Source organism: Semicossyphus pulcher, unplaced genomic scaffold, assembly GCF_022749685.1.
Source record: "Semicossyphus pulcher isolate SPU_LCO1_2020_fin unplaced genomic scaffold, fSemPul1.0.p SCAF_11, whole genome shotgun sequence".
In the NCBI taxonomy this organism is placed as follows: domain Eukaryota; kingdom Metazoa; phylum Chordata; class Actinopteri; order Labriformes; family Labridae; genus Semicossyphus; species Semicossyphus pulcher.
Window position 1 is genome coordinate 8,712,699 of NW_027211615.1, and position 21,298 is coordinate 8,733,996.

Genomic DNA, 21,298 nt, shown 5'->3' on the forward strand with positions numbered 1-21,298 from the left:
GCAGCAGCACCACTAGATATGTGTTATTGTCCTCCTCCAGTGCAGAAAGGCTCATAAAAGTGACTCCTCATCTCCTGGCCTGCTGGAGGTGTGGAGGATTTATTATGGAACGAGTGAGAAAAAAGGCGAGAGAAAGAAGGAGAGAAGGAACGGAGAGTGGGAGGGAGTGAAAAAAAAGAGAGAGAGAGAAAGGGAGAAAGGGAGGGAGAGCTAATGAGTTAGAGAGGACAAGGGGACTGAAAGGGAGTGGGAGGTGGGGAAGGAGAGATGGATGTAAATTTTAAAAAGAAGGAAATGAACACGCAGGAAACGGAGGACAGGAGGAAGGATGAGCTCAGTTTAATGCAAAACGTCTGATTCCAGCTGGGTCCTTAAATACATTTTCTTATAGGATTGTTCGACATTTTGGAAACATGTACGCTGATTTCTTTTCAAGGAATATTTAAAATGAATAACAATCTAATGTCTGTTTGGTAAATATGAAGCTATCGTCCACAGCGAGTCAGCTTAGCTTTATACAAAGATTGGAAACAGGTGTAAGCAACTGAATCAACAAATACACCTACCAGCACCTTTTGCTAATTAATATTACATATTTATTTAATCAAATTCCCGGCTGGGACTTTGTGGACTCTTTTCTGGCTAGCTCAGAGAGTCAGCATGGACTTTTAATTCTTACACATTGTTTGTTTTATGACTTCATGTTAGGTGAGCTTTAAAAGTTCTCCTGGGCAGTAGAGATGGCAGCGATTCGGATATTCAAATCTCGTTCAGCTGCGAGATTAGTTCCTGAGACTCGTTCACCAAGTTGTTCAGTGACATTTCCGGTTTACCCGTAACGACAAAGAAACAACTCGCTCACTCCTTCCTCACTCTCAGTCGTTTATGAACGATGACGACTCACATTGCATTCACTGGTCTTCTCGTAAAATCCTCACGATATAACAGTTACTTGGCCCAACTTGTCCATTAAAAACCTCCTGACGTTAAATGTCTTAATAAATAAACAGAATTTAGTTTGTGTTCATCTGTCAGTGGTTTACACATCTGTGAATTGGCTTTGTGTGCACGCTTGAAATACTTGTTCACTCCTGTTCAGTGAACGAGTGATACGTTCCGTAGTTCTCCTAACTAATGACACGGTCATTTGATTTGGCTATTGGCGCGTGCTAACATCAATCAGTCTGCTTTTCTAAAAGGAAGAAGGAAGGGATTGGGAAGTTGTGAGCAGAGCAGAGTAAAACGCAATTCTGTTTGACGTTAACATCAAGCGAGAGAGAATTTAATTAACATTCAAATCACTTTCAAAAGATTAGTTCATGACCGAAACATCTCTACTGGGCAGGTTTTGGTACATTTGGACATTGCTAGGCTAGCTGTTTCCACCTCTTTCTGGTCGCTGTGCTAAGCTAAGCTAAGCCAACTAGTGATATCGTAAAGACATAAGCGTGTTATCAATCCTCCCATCTAATTCTCAGCATGAAACCAAAAAGCAAATTACCAAAGTGTGGTACAAATACTGTATGTCAACCTGTTCCCCTTTACTTGTTTAGAGGTGTTTTTTCTTGTTTTTGTGGCTAGCTAACAGAGACAAAAGGACTCAGAGAACAGGATGGAGTTTGGTAGCGCTGAGTAAACCTGATTACTTTTCATTTTCACACTTAAGAACCAAGATATAGCCTAATATCTGCTTATAGGCAGATTTTGATACGTTCGGACAGAGTTAGCCTAGCTATTTCCACCTAGCTTTGACTAGTGATAGCTTTGCATGTACCATAAAAAAAAGACGAGAATGGTATCAATGTTTCCCTTCAACTTTGAGCAAGAAATCATGTAAGCCAAATCTAAAAACGTGGTACAAATATGTCAACCTGTTTCCCTTTGCTTGCTTCAAGGTATTTTTTTCTTGGTTTTTTGGCTAGCTAACCGAGACAAAAGGACTCAGAGAACATGATATAGCGTGGTAACCCTGAGTAAACCAGATTGCTTTTCTTTTTTACACGTGTGAATTTAAGAACCAAGATATAACATGTTAAATAATTAGTGCTTTTAGCCAGATTTTGCTACTTTTGGACCGAGCTAGCCTAGCTATTTCCCCCTAGCTTTCACTAGCGATAGCTTTGCATTTAAAAACACAAGAACGGTATCAATCCTCCCATCAAACTTTGAGCAGGAAGTCAAATAAGCCAAACCAAAAACTTCTGGTGTGGTACATAGATGTCAACCTGTTTCTATTTACATTTTTTATTTGTTTTCTAGCTAGCTTACAGGGACAACAGCTAGCTAGCTTACAGCGGCAAACATATATAAAATGTTGACATGATGAGCTTAAGAAGACAAAAAAGGGGACTGGAAGAGAGTTGGATATACATTTGAAAAGAGAGAAGAGTGCGGAAGAGAAGAGCTGCACAGTCTGTCTCTTTCTGTCCGTATTTTGTCGGTCTGTATCCATCTGTCCATCCCTGAGGCAGAGGCCAGTAGCTCACCTCACATCAGCCTCAGCCGTCGCCTCTGACTCCATCATCTCTAATCATCATGAAATCGACAGAACGAGATGCATAGTTAAGAGGGGAGACCTTGTGAGGAAGAGTGAGGGTTGGGAAGGGGGAAGGAGTCACATCTGTCTGTTCCCTCAACAGAAACGGGAAGCTTGTGGGAAACACACGCGGACATACTCACACAGACATGCGCGCGCACAGACCTCAGTCATGCGTGTATGATTTAGCGCAGCACACATCGCCGTATGTGCAGCTATATACCTCCTCCACCTCCTCCTCCTCTTTCCCCTCCTCCTTATTGTCTCTTTGGCTGTTGCGTTTCCTTGCTGCTCTTTCGCTCTCTAGCCTTCCCTCCTTATCTCACACTCTCTCTCTCTCTCTCTCTTCCTCTTGCTCACCCTCTTCCAGTTAGCGAGTGTGTAAAAGTGTGTGTGTGTTCTTGTGTGCATGTGCCGGGGAGCTCATTCTGTTTCGACTCCAGGCAGAAGATGGTAAGTAATGTCTTTCCTCCTGCATATCTGAGACAATGTTTACAGTTTTTGGATGTAGAGGTGTGTGTGTGTTTTGAGAAGTACTTTGTGTGCCTTTTTAAGATTATTAGCCAAGTGGAAATGGAGGTGGATGAAATGCATGCACATTGTGTGTGTTTTTGAATAAAACTGGTGCTCTTGCATACATATTTGTGCATGTGTGTGCTGCTGCTGGTGCCTGAAGGAGGTGTGCTGTCAAACCATGGATGTGTTAAGGGGGAGATTGGTGAGTAATGTAGCGATGGGACTGTTGGCTAGCTTAAACTAGCAGGAGGGCTGCAGGATGGAGAAGAGAAGGAAGGATGAAGAGGCTAGTGTGCCTGGTATTATGGTGTTTCTGTAGTGTTGGAAGGTGTTGGGCTTTACACGAACATAAAAAGAGAGAGGAGCTAATGTAGCAATCTCATGGACTCCATCAGTGTTTAAATCAGGCAATCACCTTCTCCCGAACTGAATCCACTACATCCACATTTTCATTTAGCCGCTGCTTTTATCCCGAGCCCCTTACAGCGGATGGAATAAGAAACCCCTTGATCCTGATTCCTGCGCTGTTATCCCTTGTCCCTGGAGTTATCATGTGCTTCCCTCCAGGCACCAATACAGCAGCTTAGCCCGAGCGCTACTGTAAATGGAAATGAGGGCAATATGGATGAAGAAGTGTGGAAGCAGCACCTTCAAAATCCATGACGGCTTTAAACAGCTGACAAGGGGAAGCAGGCGGGGTATTGATGTAGCTGTGTAGCCTCCACCGATATGTCAGATTCAGCGATAAATTTGCAGCTTTGTCGATGTCACGTTACACAAAGATTCCCACACAGTGTGAGAAGAATAGATCCACGCAGGGCTGGTTAATGCCTTTTATTCCTGTTGCTGCTGTTTTACACAAATATCCAGTGGATAGGACGGATCAACAAATTTAAAATGACACAGTAGGATTTTGTTTACCAAATGTGTTATTTCTGGAGGGTGACAAGAATGTAGAATAGGCATATATAAGCGTTTTCTTCTGCCTCAGCCTTTTCAGTCACGACTTAACACATGGACTTGGACTGTGTGTATAATGATTATATTACTTATGTGTGATGACTTAATAAAAACATCTAACGAACTAACTAAAATTTAAAAATAGAATGAGCACTGTATACTCTAAACTAAGTCCTCTTTGTCTACTTTCATGTCTGTACGGTAAATATGAATCGCTATCAGCTAGTTAGCTTTAGCACAAAGGCTGGAAACAACTGGAAGAGCTAGCCTGGCTGTGTCAAAAGGAACACTAATTATTATTTCACATTAGTTTATACTTTATTCATTAAAATGACCTGGCTGGGACTTTGGTGGTGGACCTGGTGGTTTTCTTGCTAGCTCGCAGGAAAGCCAAGATATAGCGCAACACAAAACCAGACAAAACCATATTACTGTTCATTTTTTAACTTTAGCTATTGTACAAGTGTGAAGTGAGATATAAAAAGTGGGTTTGAGAGCTTTACCAGTGTTTCAAGGCAGAATTTGTAACCTTTGACTGAGCTATAGCTAGGCTAGCTAGTTTTCACCAGTTTAAGCTAACCGTCGATCGCATCGTATTTACACTAACCACACGAGAGTGATATTTCTTTAATCTAATTCTCAGCATGAAATTAAATAGGAACATTATAAAAAATAATAGATGTGGTACAAATATTTAATTAAAGTTTGATCTGAAATTAGCTTGTTTGAAGGAATTTTCAGATTTCTTTCTCTTTATTTAAAAGTCTCAGTTTCCGTTTTTTTTATCTGCTTAGCCAAAACTTTTCCGTGACCTTAGGAGAAAATAGAAACATGAATGTCAAGCTAGAGCGTGCACCGTATGTCTGTTTACAACAGCTTCCAATAAGTAAATGCGATAATAAAAAAACTGACAAAGAAGAATGTTTGTACCCTGTCAGGTGCAGAGAGATGGAGAGATAGCGGGGTTATATAGGAGAGGGGATATAATATAGTATGTGTGATGTACTGTTGTAGAGACCAGATGACAGGAGGTACAGCCAGAAGGAAAGTGCTCTTTTGTCCCTGATTAATGTATCCACATTCTGCTTTTTTGGCACATTGCACCCATAGACCATTTGGGTCAAAGTGCTGAAGGCTTTGAGTCAAAATCACTTCAGTGGAGTCCAATGTGCTGTTCATGCGTGTAAAGAGCATGTGTGCAAGTGTGGATTTAAATATTTTAGTTATTGGTATAAATACTGTAGATATCTACACGTAGAATATAATATCAATGTCAGAGAGTCTCAAAACATGTCTTTACTTAAATATGTATGTGAAGTTTGCATGCACTATATGCGATCTTATATTTGTCTCGAGTTACTCACGCCCACTGACTCTGACAGTTTGCCTCGAGGGCGACGGCGAGAGAATAGAAAGAGTACAAGAGAGCTTTGAATAGCGAGACAGAAAGAGAGAGACGGACAGCGCAGAGGGGGAGAAGACAGGCAGAAAATGAAAGGCAGCGAGAGGCATGTTTGGACGAGACATTCTGACCAGCTGTACTGAGCGTGCTCAGTCACCCTGTGGGCGAGGAGGGGGGAAGCTGGTGAGATGCATAACACGGCCTGTCAAGTCAGCTGTGTTAGCTCTCACTCTCCGTTAGCTGGCACCTCACTCAATAGCTCATTAGTTTCTGATACGTGTAGACATGACGAGGGCCACAGGAGGGCAGTGATGAATGGCCGAGGCTGGACGATACAGCACGCAGCACATGCTTCTGGTCAGCTGTGGTTACCGGTTCTTTTGGCATATACAGCGTGGCTTCTTTCCCATTCTTTATGTATTCTGAGGGGCGCTATTGGAGAAGTTTTCTTTTTTTTTAATAACTCGCTGTTTTGAAAACGTAAGCACAAAACTTTAAATCAGTTTAAGGCTGTGGCAGCGCACAAGCTTAATATGACAAGTCAAGACAGCAACTCCTGCTCTGTGATGGTTCACAGGATGTTTACACTGATCAAACTCAAGCTATAATTCAGTTTAAATGTGACAAATATGTAATGTAATAACAGATACGCATAAGGGGAGACATGTCAGATAACTAGGTTCTAGAGAAAGCACTGTTCCTGTCTCAATGCCAGTTTCAGGAAAATTGGATGTATTTCTCATAAATCTTATTTTCATGATTCTGGTCATTCTGACTAAGGGTGCTTTTACACCTAAAGTATGTTTCTTTAATCCGAATCAAAGACCGAATTGTCATAGTGTTGCATTTTGCCTCAAGTTTGGTTTGTGTTCACACTGCAGCTTCTACTAGCAGACCAAAAGTTTTTATGCGCGAGGAAACTTTCTGACGTGTGAAGACTCCCTGACGTATACAAAGAGAGAGAGCACACTCCTCAATCACACTCAACACAGTCACAGACTTCAATGTGTTGTTGTCAGAAGATGTTTTTTAAACTTTTAACCAAGTTCCACTGTTCGATCAATGCCATTCAACTTTAGTTTTTCAGTGAACAGTTTGAATACCTTCGTATTCATTTGGTCAGCTCATATTTCTATTAGACTCCTCATCTCGTCGCTCATCTTGCTGCCTCAACATCTGTTAAGAACCCACAATGCGCAGTTTTTTTATTAGGTCCTACTTTAAGTCTGATTATGTTCTCACCTAAATCAGACCGAGTGTGGTTCATTTGGAAACAGACCTATTCCCGTCTTTTCTGTTGTACCATGATCCTGTAGTTTGGTCTGCACCAGAGTTGAACGCATGTTCTCACCTGTTTCGGAGTGAAGTCCAAAAGTCCAGACCAAAGCTGTCAGGTGTGAATGCACCCTAAGGGTCAGGCTAATTTTGAACTCGACACCTATTTTTTAGAGAATTCTGAAATTCAAACTCCAGCAAAGCAACACTCACTCACACTTTAAGTGCTTGACTCTAAGTCTGACTTAAAGTAACACAGACATTAGATGCAGCTGAATGAATATGGGTCTACCTGAACTTAAAGCGACCTATACACTTGGACAGGCTGTTTTTCTACATGTGTGAATGCAGACAGACGTTAGAGATCATTTTCCTCTAACAGCCACCCTACTCTCAAGTATAGATGCCGTTGGTGTGTTCAGAATCCATCAAAGGGTTAGGTACCCTGTGGAGTTTTTGACCACCACAGTAATTTGCTACACAGTACTTCTAACAGTTTCACAGTTTCATTGATCTATAGATGAAAAAGTGCAACTGCAAAAGGCAGAAAAGAAGAAGTCTGCAAGCTAGTAATCATGGATGTAAACAGTATAGGATTAAGAGTCCCCTTGTAAATGTTGTATGGGAAAATTAAAGCACTTAACACTTTTGTTAGACCTCCAAAACACATGAAAGCATTTTGGTGAGAAACAACGAATGTAAACAGAGCAAAAAAAAACACAACCACAGGGCACCTTTAACAGCGATATATCGTAAACTAAATCAACAAAGAATTGTATTTATTTAGTAAAGTTTATTTACATGGAAATATTTCCAGAGATTTTGCATTAAAAGTGTAGGGGTATAGGGGTATAGGTTTGCATGTAGTGACACAGAGATGTTGCTTGTTGCACAATATTTAGAGCCACTATGTGTAGACTCTGAACATTGCACCAGGCAGTAGTGGTAATATCAAAAAGCACACTTTGGCAGACAGCAATGGATATCAGTATAATCTGAAAGATGGTATAATAAAAAAACATTGTGCGTAACGGCTTTTAAAAGTACAGCAGGTAGTTCCCCAATACTTCAGTTTAGTGTTTGTTGGGAAAAGAGAGAACAAATAGTTTCATTCGATGTTGGTGAAAACAGCGTTCTCTTAACAGCTACCTTGCTGCTACAGCATTCAGGAGATCCTTGTGTAGTTAACTCCCCTTTCCAATTTGTAACCTCCTGTGGTTTCCTGCCAGTGTCCATTATCTGAGCAGTGAGTTTGATGAGGGCCACTACTGTGAATCTACGGCATTTCAATTAGAGAGGGATTGGATGCTCATCTCCTCGACAGGACCACTTTAAAAAGGCAATTTATTATTTAATCTAAAATGTAACTGTTTCATGAGGAAAGGTCGGGAATATCTAATGCCTTTAGTTATAATTCACGCTGAGCGTGGCTTTAATGCTGCCCATTATTTCGGCCAGGAAAAGATGTGATATTTTTAAATGGATTTCCCAGTGATACGCCATTTTTAGCGCTAGAAGAGCACTTGGACCAGCAAAAAACCTCTGCCAATGCAGATGGCTTTGTTTGTGTATTTGTTTTTAGTGTTTGCACAAAATACCACATGAGTAAAATTCTGTACAGCTGCTGTCTTGGACATAATGACCAACTCTCCTGCCAGGATACGAGCAGCATGATGGCCGCTCAGTTTGGGAAATCTGTGGGCATCTTGTCAAAAGAGGCAGAAACAGAACCTCTTTTCAACCTTATTAGTGTAGGTAATAAAAGTGTTCATGTGCCGAGCCATTAGAAGTGCCTTACCGCAGCATGAACGGAAACCCTCCAATCATGGCTGACCCCAGTGGAGCAGTAATAGGTGATACTTTTGTGTGCTTGAAATAAATTACAATGCAGTTCCCAGGCTCATTTTATTTCCCATGTGACTTTGGGTTTACATGTTGTGGTTAATGATTACTGTGTGTAACATGGGGAGAGAAGGGATATTAAGTTTGACCCATTTTGGATCAATGATTGTCACTTGCATTGATTGCAGCGCTGTTGTAATGAGGTTTACATCATTTATCATCAATTGATCTGGATTCGTGGGACCTTCAAAACCTGATTGCTAAATGTAATCTTGTTTCAATTCAATGTACAACTGACATTTCGCTAAGCCCCTCCCTTGAACAGCCACTGTCCGATCCTACGTTAGCAACCGTAACTAGGCGCGGGAGCTTTCAGAACAAGGAGAAATGCCGAAACGGTGCGCATATGGTATCGACAAGTCCGACAGTAGTTATCCTGAAAGTTTAGATGGGGGTGTCATATTTTTCACTTCTCCGAAGCCAAAAACTCAAGAGGAGAGAAGTCGGACATGGATTAAACATTGTGGAAGAGCCTGTCTGGCTTTCGCTACCACCACCGATGATATCGGCACAGCCTTTACTTTACCACCTCTTGGTTTGGGCCATTGTTGTCGCAGACTGGTACAGGATTGTGTTGGGCTTTCCTGTGGTGCCTTCAGGAGATCCAGTGTTTGGATCAAACCCACGGTATGCAAGCAATATCCTGACGCACTTTAAACAATAAATGGCTTTAAAACGCCATAACATTGGAAAGTTTTCATGGATCCGAGCATAGACTTTTATTTTGAGGGTCGCGGGTGAACATTTTTGCTTGCTCGTCTTCTCTGTTCTTATAATTTGTTGACTCAAAACAGAACACCTCACTGTTCTAGTGTTCACAAGTCTGATTACTTATAAATCATGCTTTTAGTGTCGTGGAGAAGGAATGGTAGTTAACACAGTTTCTTGTGTGGTGTGTCCTGAGAGGCTCTGACGGAAAAAGCAGATTGGCCAAAAACGACTTTGTCTTCTTGGAATAAGAAAGTCTCCTCTAGTTGTTGCTCTCGTAGTTCAGCTGGTTTTTAATGCGATGTAAGTACGGAGCGGTGGAGGAGCCATATTATGTGAGACCTTGAAAACAAACAGTCAACTGAATTTTACCAAAGTTTCTGAGGTTAGTAGGTTATGTTTTTTTTTAATATTGCCTTGATGGTATCGTTCTTGTCTAGGGTTTGTTTGTACAGGGATTCTATGACTTTACTACTTCTACTAGTCACACAGTACGTGATGTGTGGGAGAACCATTGCGTCCATGAACATTTTGGCTGCATCAGTGGACATGCAGTTCCTTGTGAATTTCAAATTCGCCAGATTGAATCTAACAACTTGCAATTTGAAAGTTGAATTTCAATCAACAATGACGCCAAGATATTTCAATTCAGAAACGATCCGTCACTTTCCCCCGGAGACTAGGATGTCTGGTTTTGGTGTTGAGGTTGGTCTTTTTGTAAAGAACATGCCGACTGTTACATTAAGCTGAAGGCAGGATTGAACCAGCCACGTGGTAACCTCCTTGTCTCTGGGATTTCCCAAGAGATTGCTGTTGCTTTTGGTTGGAGAGTGAATGGCTCAAAGAAAATGTGGATAAGTGCTCTGAACCTTTACACAACACAAAAAGGAGTCTCCTTTATCTTCTTTTAATTGTTGCACGGTATTCACCCAAGAGAACATGTTACACTTGTTGTCCAGACTCCGACGTTTGAGTTTACAAGGAGCTCTTACATCCTGGATTAGGTTGACTGAACGCACAAGAATGGGATAGTATTGTTGGCATTGCAACCATTCATATCTCGGTGAAAGGAGTCCATTTCTATAACAAGCTCAAAGCGGTAAAAGCTTTGATGTTCAGGTATAAACAGAGGACATGTGGATTCTATTTAGCTGTCAGGTCTCAGAGAATAAACAGAGACTCACTTGGCAAACAAGTTCATACACATTAAGATGCATTTGACAAGGTGATGCCATGTTCAAAATGTGTGATGGTTCCTGTGAGACCTTTTCTCCTAATGTTCCGGTGGGGAATGAGTCCCAATGCAACTCCTACCTGCTGTCCTGACCTGTACTTTCCTGTCCGTGCTGACCTGCTTTGTCCTGTCCTGTCCTGTCTTGTGCTGTCCTGTTCTTTCCTGACCTGTCCTGAACTATACTGCCCTACTTTAGTGTCCTGTCCTGACCTGTACTGTCCTGACCTGTACTTTCTTGCCCGGACCTTGGCCATCCTGTCCTGTCCGGACTATTGTTTTGTCCATACCCTGACTGTCTCACCTGTCCTGACCTATCCCGTTCCTTCCTGTAGTGTCCTGCTTTTTTCTGCCCTGACCTATACTGCCCTGTTCTTTTATGCCTTGACCTTTACTTTATTGTCCTGACCTGTACTTTCTTGCCTGACCTGTACAGTCCTGTACTTTCCTGTCCTGTTGGGTCCTGTCCTGTCCTGTCCTGTCCTGTCCTGTCCTGTCCTGTCCTGTACTTTCCTGACCTGTCCTGACCTGACCTGTCCTGACCTGTCCTGTCCTGTAGAGTCCTGTACTTTCCTGACCTGTCCTGACCTGTCCTGTCCTGTCCTGTCCTGACCTGTCCTGACTTGACCTGTCTTGTTCAGTCCTCTACTTTCCTGTCCTGTACTGTCCTGTATTTTCCTGTCCTTTCCTGACTTGTCCAGTCCAGTCCTGTGCTTTCCTGTCCTGTCCAGTCCTGTACTTACCTTTACTTTCCTGACCTGTCCTTACCTGTCCTGTCCAGTCCTGACCTGTATGTCCCTGTCCTGTCCAGTCCTGACCTGTACGTCCCTGTCCTGTCCAGACGTGTCCTGACCTGTACAGTCCTGTACTTTCCTGTCCTGTCCAGACGTTTTCCTGTTTGGTGCTGTACTTTCCTGTCCTGTCCTTACCTGTCCTGTCCTGTCCTGTCCTGTCCTGTCCTGACCTGTCCTGACCTTTCCTGTCCGCCATGCCCTTGGCTGCCTTGGCCCATCTGAGACAGTCACACAGAGAGCTGTCACGCAGATGTCCTCCTGAAAGACAGAGGGCGCTGTCTGCTTCACCCGTCAGTCTCTGTGTGCCTCTGTCCCCCTGCTCAACCCGGCTTTGGCTCTGTTAACCCTCTTCTCTTCTCCCCTCCTCTCTCTCTCTCTCTCTCGCGGCACCAGGCGCGGCTCCCCTCCTGTTCATCCACCCTAAGCATTGCTGAGGTACTCCTGCATGGGTTCTAATGCATCGATACGGCCGTCATCATGGTTTCTCCTCCCACCCTCCTTAAACCATACTCATTCCTTACATCCTGCCTGGCATGACTGCTTCCCCTCCTAGACTTCCCATCCTTTCCCTTGTGTGTTTGTGCTGTCCTGCCTGCTGCCCTCCTGCTATCGCTCTGTGGTTTCTTACCCATAATCCTTTCTGTTCCACCTCTCTGTTTTTGTGTGGATGTGGTCTTGTTTGTGTTTTTTCTTCTGATTTTGTCTTGTAGTAAAATGTCCTGTTGCCCTCATTCTTGTTCACATACTGTATCTAACCCTTTCCACACTTGCACACCCTCCTAAATAAACAAACCTCCATCACTTGGCATATTCCTCAATTGCGTTTCAACCTCAGAACTGAAGTTGAAAGATGCTTGAATTATGTATTTGAATGAAAGTGATATTGCTTGCACAAACAAAGTGCGTTTCTCTCCCTCTGTGCACACTCCTCAGTTGCTTCAACGCTCACACATCACACACAGCAGCGTGTAAAAAGGAACAAGGCCCAGTTAATGTGCTGTAAGCCTTTTTGCAGCTCTCCTGTGCTTGTTACTCTGGTCAGGGCCCGATGACTCTGATCTGTAAAGACACAGGCCTCAATGCAAGAGCGGGGAAGAGCACTGACACTTGTCCAATGTAATATCGGAATCCATTGATTAACTGTGATTGCACTGTAATGAAATCTGGTAAAGAGTTTGGAGGCCTTCTTAAAAAAATAATGTCCATTTAAAACGTTATGGAGGGAAATATCTGGTTTATTTTCATTTATATTTTCGGATGATTTATTTTCTTAATATAAAATCGGCAGGATTGTCTTTTTTCCACACGCTCCCTCAGCAGGCTTCAGACAGCTGGCCAATCAGAAGAAAAGCAAGCTTGTAGGGGCGGGGTTTCTGAAAGGGACAGAGCTGACTGAGTTGTTTCAGGCAGAGGCTGTATGAGGGCCTGCACAGAGCACCAGTGTGAGAACATTTTTTTTTTTTTAACTGTAACTGTAAATTTTGCTAAGCTTAAGTTAGTTACCCACAAGTTTTCCCATGTTGACAAAAAGATGACATTGCTCATTGGATAACTGTAGTTGTATAATTGTAGTATTTTTTAAAGCCATACCAATTTGCCTGCCAAATACATTAGACAGTGTTGAAGGTATTTTGGATTCATTAAGTGTTAATGATACTGGTTTATTATAAGCCAATCTAGGAGATTCTTAGCATTTTTTTTATAGTGCGCATGTAGAAAAACAAATTATAGACCACTGTTTAAAAATTCTCAAATATCGATACAGGTACTGACCTTAAAAAATCTGTATCATTCGGGCTATATCTTCAGTCCTGTATGGCGTTGACATGTTTATGTAATAACTGTGTTTTATACAGTTAATTCATGATCTGAATCATAACAGTAAAATTAAAGGGGGGGATTATGCTAATTTCAAGCTTCTTGTCTGATACCTGTGGAGTAGCTTAGCAAAATTTACGGTACGGTTGAAAAAACAAATTTTTCTCGCTCTGGTGCTCTGTGCAGGCTTTCATACAGCCTCTGCCTGAAACGACTCAGTCAACTCTGTCCCTTTAAGAAACCCCCCCTACAAGCCCTCTGTCTTCTGATTGGCCAGCTCTACACGCTGCACTTTGTAACGTCACAAAGTGCAGCGTGTGGAAAAAAACTGTGTGAAACCTGGCGTTCACAGAAGCCTGCAGACTGAGCCGAGAAGCCTGGGGATTACTCCAACATCCTTTTACCTACAGATTTGAAACTTCACCCACATTTAGTCTGGACATCCAACATTGTAACATTATATATATGTTTAAAATATATTATTATATTAAATAATACCCCCTCTTTAAAACAAAAAATAAAAGGAATTGCCCCATCAATATAAATACCAAACTGCAACTGGATTACTTTAGTGCCAGTGCTTGTTGTCTGTATCGCCCCGCCCAATTGGTCACATGTTTCCAGACAGAGGTCTTGGGTACGGCCAGAGGTCGAGCACTCACTTTAATCACTCCTTAACTTGCACTTGCACACACACTATTAGAAGGACGTGTCCACAGTTGCTGCACTCTACTGGAACTGTTCTGAACTGGTTCTTCATCCATCTTTGATTTTGTCTTGTTGGTTGTTAGTGTTTTAAGTGAGTCGTTTGCCACATCTTTTTATTATTTTTAAATGTCCTTTAATTGCAGAGTGTGTGCCAGGTTAGTACTAGTTGTGTTCTGGCATGTGTGAGTGTGCTTTTGGCGCGTTCTTGAGCAGAAAAATGAGGACACTGTGTGAGCAACTGTGTTTTTTAAAGCGGCACTAACTGAAATGTTGTGTTGATCAGAGTGGGTGTGCATGACTGTTGCCTGCACGTGTGTGAGAGAGTGTGCGTGGAATGAAGGTGAGTGACTATCCTGTGGCTTCCCCCAGGCCTCACGGAGAGAATTCAGGGCTCACCTGGATGAGGTCATCACGCTCAAGTCAAGGTACTCTACCTTGGACCAGGTAAACCCGCTAACCTTCTACCAACCTCTATTCTACCGGCATGCAGGCCACTGGCATCCCACAATGCACCTCACCACACACACCTACACACCTGTACACAGGAAGGGAGGCAGCTGAGGAAGAGAGGCACACAGAGCACATCACATTGTAGACTAGGAAACCCCTTTATATAGCAGCAGTTAGAACACCTGGTTTATTTTAGCTTATTTGTCTTTGATGATATTCAAAGAACAAAAATCACAATTTAGACAGATTACAGTGACTTTTGTTCAGCTTCAGTGGAAGGTGAAAGCACAAAAGTGAAGATGTCACAGTGTGAAGGATTAGACGGGCTGATGTTAAGAGCATAGACCCCATAGACCAGGTTTACACATGGTATAACATGCGTTCTGTGTTTAGATATGTTTGCAGGTATGATGCATGGTGCTGTGGCTCACACTGTGATCAGATCTAACCAGGTGTAAAATAATATCCCGAAAGACACAGTGTTGTTACTGTGAGTTTAAAGCTTGTACATATGGTTTTAATTATTAAGCATCAGGGTTGCTTTCTGTGTACTGCCTTGCTCTCATGAAGAAGTAGAAGTCAAGATGTGATGACAGCTGTGGGGTTGTTGGCCTTAAAGGGGGGTAATTTCAAGCTTCATATTGCACTCTGTACTCTGTCTAATTTTTCTCGCACTGGCGCTCTGTGTAGGCCCTCATACAGCCTCTGCTCTGTCCCTTTAAGAAACCCCTCCCCTTCAAGTCCACTTTCTTCTGATTGGCCAGCTCTCCGAAGCCTGCTGATGCTGCTCTTAGAAAAAACTAAAACCAACCTTAAACACTGTGTTTTGACTAAAACACACAAATGAGGGGGTATTATGCTGTTTAAAATTTAAATCATACTGTATATATAATGTTACAATGTTGGATGTCCAGACTAAACGTGGGTGAAGTTTCAAATCTGTAGGTAAAAGTATGTTGGAGTAATCCCCAGGCTTCTCATCTCGGTCTGCAGGCTGCTGTGAACGCCAGGTTTCACACCGTTTTTTCTACACGCTGCACTTTGTGACGTCACAAAGTGCAGCCTCAGCAGGGTTAGTGTTAGGGTTCTTAAAGGGACAGAACTGACTGAGTCGTTTCCAGCAGAGGCTGTATGAGGGCCTGCACAGAGCACCAGTTTGTTTAACTGTAAATTATGCTAAGCTACTCCACAGGTATCACAGAGTGAAATATGAAGCTTGAAATTAGCATAATACCCCCCTCCTTTAAGCACAAGACCTTTTCAAAAGGATAAACCTGTAAAGCCCAGGCAGCAGCATCCTTTTCAATGACCTGGATTGTTTTGTGTTTCTTGACAAACGCGCATAATTAACTAAAGATAGCCCTAATTGATACCAGGTCCAAATGCAAATGCCAGTAACATATTGAGATACACAATGCATGTTAATACCAGGTGTAAATGGGGTCTCGATTTAACTAACACTAACACACATTTTACACCTTAAACAGATTCCTGCAGGGGGAGGTGTGTGTAGTACACAGGTCATTCAGAAAAGGGTTTTTGAGTTAGTGTGGTGATGTACATGGCAATAAAGCTGGAGATAAACTTCTGCTGAAAGATAAAGTAGTAGTTGAAATTGTTGCTCTAGAAGTTGCCCTGTGTATCACCACGTTTAGTTGTCAGCAACATTCCTCTCCATCGCCTCTCTCTTTCTGAAGATCTCCACCAGCACTCATTCTCTCGCATCCATCACCCATCTAATCTGTTGATGTGATCTGTGTACGAAAGGCTGGAGATGTTGTAGTGTTTTGTTTTTGAAGTGTGTGTGAGGAGTGTAGCTTGTTGGAATTTGAGCCAGTGTGTGTGTCTTGGTTAAGAGATGATCTTTGGGCCAGCGATGGTGAAGCCCACGAGAAGACAAAGGTGCTCTGCAGGCAGAGGCCTTCACTGTAACACACTTCCCCTGGTCGTGTCACTCTTCTGTTTCCCCCCTCAGGCTCTTTCCTCCTCTCCCCAGGGAGGACGACTTGGCTCCGGATTGCCAGAGTAGCATTTTGTCCTGCCTTCCACCACTCTGTCGCTATCACTCCAGCGTTTTGTCCTCTGCTCCCTCTCTCCCTTGTCCGGTCCCTGCGGGGCGAGGCGGTCGAAGCCAGTTTCCCTGCCCTGTCACAGCCCTTTCCTGCACACGCCGGACGGATAAATCTTCCCCCGTTTTGCATAATTTGTCTGACAGCTCCTTTGTTTTTGTGCTGAGCTCAGCACCGCGGCGGTTGCATCCCATCATTTCCTGGAGCGTCTCCTCAGCTGGCTGCTTATCAGCCTCATCGATTTCCCCCTGCGGAGCCACGTGTCTCGCTGACCTCTCCGCACTCACTATTCTGTGTCCGTAGACGCCGCAAGCACGGCCCACTGATCTTCTTGTTGTTTCCGTGACGACAACAGGGTTGGCGTGTGGAGTGATTAGTGTTTCAGGCCTTTGATTTTTTTCATTATTTGTGTGTGTTTTTGCATTTCCAGCATCCTGCAAATGTGCAAGCCCAAATCCCCGTCAAATATGGCTTTAGGATCAGACCTGTTCTCTTTGCGTGTGTGAGGTGTGCGTGCTGACATTTGCATCCCTCACATGAGCTCATCCTCTTCTCTCACCAGTAACAGAGGGGTTTACAGTGGAGGGTAGATAAGAAACGAGTGTGGGAGTGTTTGAATATCTGCTTTTTTTATTTTGCCTTTGCCTCATTCAGCTTCTTCACTCCACATATTCTCCTCACCTCCTTCCTCACTCACCCCTCTGTAGCTTCTCCACTGTGTTCATCTCCATATGCAAACTGTCTCCCCCCCATGGCTCTCTGATGGTATGACCTTTTCTACTTAGCTTATTTTTTGCCATACTGAGGTCTTGTTTTCCACCCGTGTCAGTCTTAGTGTCATCACTCCACACTGCATCAAGGTTTTTAGCTGTGTGTCAGTTAAAAGTGACTGAATATTAACTGAATTATCCCAGCTGCAGGACAGATTACATTACTTTCAAGGCGTGTGTGAAACTGGATTAGGACGTAGAACTCTTGTGATTCTTGTGGTTCGTCTGTGTGTTTGAAGAGAAAAGCTAGACAGTGAGATTCTGATGTAATTGTTCTGCGTTAATCGTGTCATTTTTTGTCTTATTTTGGATGTCTTTTGCAGTTCGTTTTGAGCAAAGCACACCTTGTACGAAAATGTTCCTAGCTGTCGATCGTTAGTTTTCATATGTGCTTATCAATGTCTGCAAGTTTGATCTGTGTCTTGCTGTAGCTGTATTTAGCTCCCTTAATCCCCACCTTTGTCTATTTTCTGTCTTCCTTTTTCATCATCCTTCTCTCTCTCTCTCTCTCTCTCTCTCTCTCTCTCTCTCTGTCTCTCTCTATGTGAGGGCTGTGCAGCTGTGGCACAAATCTCCTAGCAATCACAGCTGGTGCCATGACGGAGGTCCACTGGAAAATAGGCTGCCTAAAAAAAATGTTAGAAATGAAAAGTAAGCTAAAAGAACAGAGAGCTTAGACCGTGGCGTTTACATGCACATACGTGCTGCACATGTAGGTCAATACAGTAATGTTGTGGGGACACGTTAACAGTCTATTTGTCTTAAGGTCTCGTCCATCTGGATCTTTTCCAAAGGAGTTTTAAGGTTTAAGAAAAGTCAGCCTGCTAACCTCAACAAACAGCTGCCTATGCTTCTATTTTAATCAACTAGTAGATGCTACATTGCTTCAAATAAATATGCCTGCCAGTCGTCAAATCAAAAAGCAAGCAATTTGTATCACCTGGACTGTAATATGTACTTGGACAGGAGATCTGATACTAATGTTTATTTTAAAAATTGCATTTTGGGACGCCAGTCTAGCTCAGCAGTTAAATCGCACATCTCATGTACAGAGGCTCAGTCCTGGATGCAGCGGCCCCGGGCTCGACTTCCACTCTCGGCCTTTTGCCGCGTGCCGTCCCCACTCTCTCTTCCCGCGTTTTCCGACATTATCAGCTGTCCTTTCAGAATCAGATTCAGCTTTACTGGTCAGGTATGCACACATACAAGGAATTTGCCTCCGGTTTAACTTTGCTCTCTATGTACACTTTAACATGAAATATTAAACTAATATCTACAAGCCTACGAAAGACAATAGTGCTAATAATTTCTCTCAAAGAAAGGCATAAAAAGGCAAATGAAAAATCTTTAAAATTTGCACTTAGGATTAAAGAAATGGCTGCAGTTTATTACAACTGTGGTCAGCTGGGCTGTGCGCTCTATCATGTTTAATGTAAGTTTACTGTAAATCAGCACTTATGTAAACAACTTGATCAACATGATGGTATATTTGGAGTGCAGAAATAAGGTTGGCATTATATCAAATATTTTCTTACCATCAACTAAAAAACAATGTTTTTTGGCCTCTCAGTACTTTTCTTCATTCTCTGCCCTGTCTGAGGCACTCAGCCAAAAGTCTTTTATTTATTTCTGTATATATAAATATTTAAAACTTGGTCACAATTATGTAAGTTTGTTCTTTTTTTTAGATTAAAAAGTGTCCTAGAACATGTGGGAGCTGTAGTTTTTCAAACAATCTACGCAACAGCGAGTAACAAGTCCCCAAAAACTAGTCATTTGGTTGGGGACTATTTTCAACTGTGGATGCACATTTGGTCCGTGGTTAATATTTGAAAGGCTGGATGTAGGCTTGCCCTAGAATAAACTGCAGTGTGCGTGTCTATGCTAATGAGGGAACATGTGACCAAGAGCTACATCGTTTTACAACAGAGGAGACTTTGGCTAAAGAGAAATATAATTTCACTGTTGCTCTTTCATGGGATTTGTTGGGCCAGATAGTTAGCTAACGTGCTAACATTACCCGAATCGTAAAATAATTAGCAGAATTGTTACTTCCAAGGTAAAACAGCGCTATCATGAGAAAGTTTTGAGAAAGTGAAGTTCTTCAAAGTTGCCCAAAAGTTTCAATATGGCCGCCATCGGGTGCATCATGCCTTAAGGCCCACTACCACACTCTTTCTTTCTTTTCTTCTCTTCCTCAGTTCTCCCCTTGCTTCCCTCTCCCTTCTCCCGCTATAGGGTTGCTTGTCGTAGTGGATGCCTGTCTGTCTGTCCTCTCGTCCGTCTGTCCGTCCGTCTGTCTGTCTGTCTGTCTGTCTTGTCCTGTCTGTCAGTCTGTCTGTAGTGTTGTGGTTGCCGGGAACAGATGCACTGATGCCTGTGATTCGATGCTTTATCTCCACTAGCTCCAGTGTAGGTTGGAGGGGCTTAAAGATGATCGCAGGAGGACCTTCAGCTCTCGAGTAACTATCCCTCCCCTCCTCCTCCTCCTCCTCCTCTCCCCTCTTTTGCCTTCCCCCCTCACCCTCCTCCGAGGAGCGCGCAAAACAAACGCCCCCCTCCTCCTCCTCCTCTCTCCTCCTCGCTTGCCTAGCTATCTCTCCAGCTCTCGCTCTCTCTCTCTCTTTTCTCTGTCTCTATCTGTGGTCTCTTTCTCGTCTGTCTGTCGTCACTCTGTCTCACTTTTTCTCCGTCCTGTCTGTTAGGATTCTTCCTTTTTCCTGTCTCTTGTTGTCCACTTCCTCTGTCCGTCTCTCTTTCTCCTGCTCCATCTCTGTCTCTGTCTCTCCGGTTAACATGCTCTGCTTTCAGTAGCTCTGTCTGGTGTGCTGGATGTCTGTTAAGTAGATGCCATCAGGCCGCTCTAGTGGTCTTTATTGTTTTCCTTCTTTTCTTCCTGTTTTCCCTCCTTTCTGCTGTGTCTCGGCTCTGTAGTTTAGTGAAGTCTGTCTAGTCCGTGCTTCCTGTTTTTGTTTGTTTCTTTTCTTTCCGGGCTGTGGGACCACGTCATGCTGATCGTCATCCTTCCACCTTCTCGCTCTCTCTATCTACCTACCTGTCTTTTTTCTATCCCTCTGTCTCTCCATCCCTCCTCCTCCTTCACCATCCCACCCACCTTGCCCCACCTCCCATCGCCCACCCTCTCACTTTGGCTGTTTGGTGCCCAGTGGTGTCACAGTATTAGACTAGCTATGATGGCAGTGAGGGAGGGGAGGAGGGAGAAAGGGGGTGGATGTTTTGGTTCTCCATACACCACACACTGCCCACACCTAACTTATGTGAGGTCACAGAGGTCATTGAGATGATGCAGAACAAAAAGTAGATCCCAAAGAGAGTGAAAGACAGAAAACAGGCGATTGGTTCTGTCAGTCGACACATCTGAATAAAGATAGTCAGCGAGAACGCCAGGAGAGATACGGAGAGCTAAAAATTCACCAAAGTCTAAATCAAGGCCAACCTAAAATTGGCTGAAAGACTCTTTTCCAAAAGCAAACACTTACTTAAGTTTAAGTAAGTGCCCGGAATTTCTAGTCTGTAAAATCTTGGCATCAGAATACATCTTGGCTGGATTTATAAGCTCTCACTGCACCCAGAGCTCCGTTGGTGTAGTGATACTATTTTTCTGTGCCAATCTTGTAGCTTGATAAAATAGCAACTTGTGATTCTCCTTTCCTTATTTAGTCGTTCCCCGAGGCTGAGCTTCCCAAAAGCATGCTCGTACTGTAACACAGCATCTTCTTCACAAAGGGGTTTAAAAATGCTTTGTAGCATCTTTTGCATAAATGTGTAAGTGTTGTTTTATTTTCCTATGAACACCATCAACAGATAGGATGTTCACAAGGACGTGTTGTTCTAGCTTGCACCTTCAATTATTAGCAAATCTATTAGGTTTCATCTGGAAACATGTTTTACAACATTAAACTCTGAGTAATTTAAAGTTACAATCTCGAAGATCTCAGTTTTGTTCTCTTTGGCGGCACCTATGGCGATAAACAGTAATTGCGAGAGCACACTTATCCAGATATCCAGACAGTGTCACATGTGTGACGTCCACGGTTGGCTCTTGATTTTCCTCGCTGACGGTCACTTTCCTTTAGAAATTTGTTTCTTTTTCTTTGGATTTTCACTTATTTTTGAAGTTGTATCTGTCGTCATCGAT

General features: G+C 43.0%; 1 protein-coding gene across 2 annotated transcripts in view; it reads left to right on the top strand.

Moving 5' to 3' along the window:
- gphnb (gephyrin b) overlaps positions 1-21,298 on the top strand; it is a 110,520-nt gene that overhangs the window by 69,955 nt on the left and 19,267 nt on the right. For both annotated transcript variants that reach the window (XM_069655845.1, XM_069655853.1), the window contains exons 9-11: positions 11,718-11,759; positions 14,220-14,294; positions 19,545-19,601. In XM_069655845.1, coding sequence (XP_069511946.1) covers positions 11,718-11,759; positions 14,220-14,294; positions 19,545-19,601 — 174 coding nt within the window. The remainder of the gene's footprint in view (positions 1-11,717; positions 11,760-14,219; positions 14,295-19,544; positions 19,602-21,298) is intronic.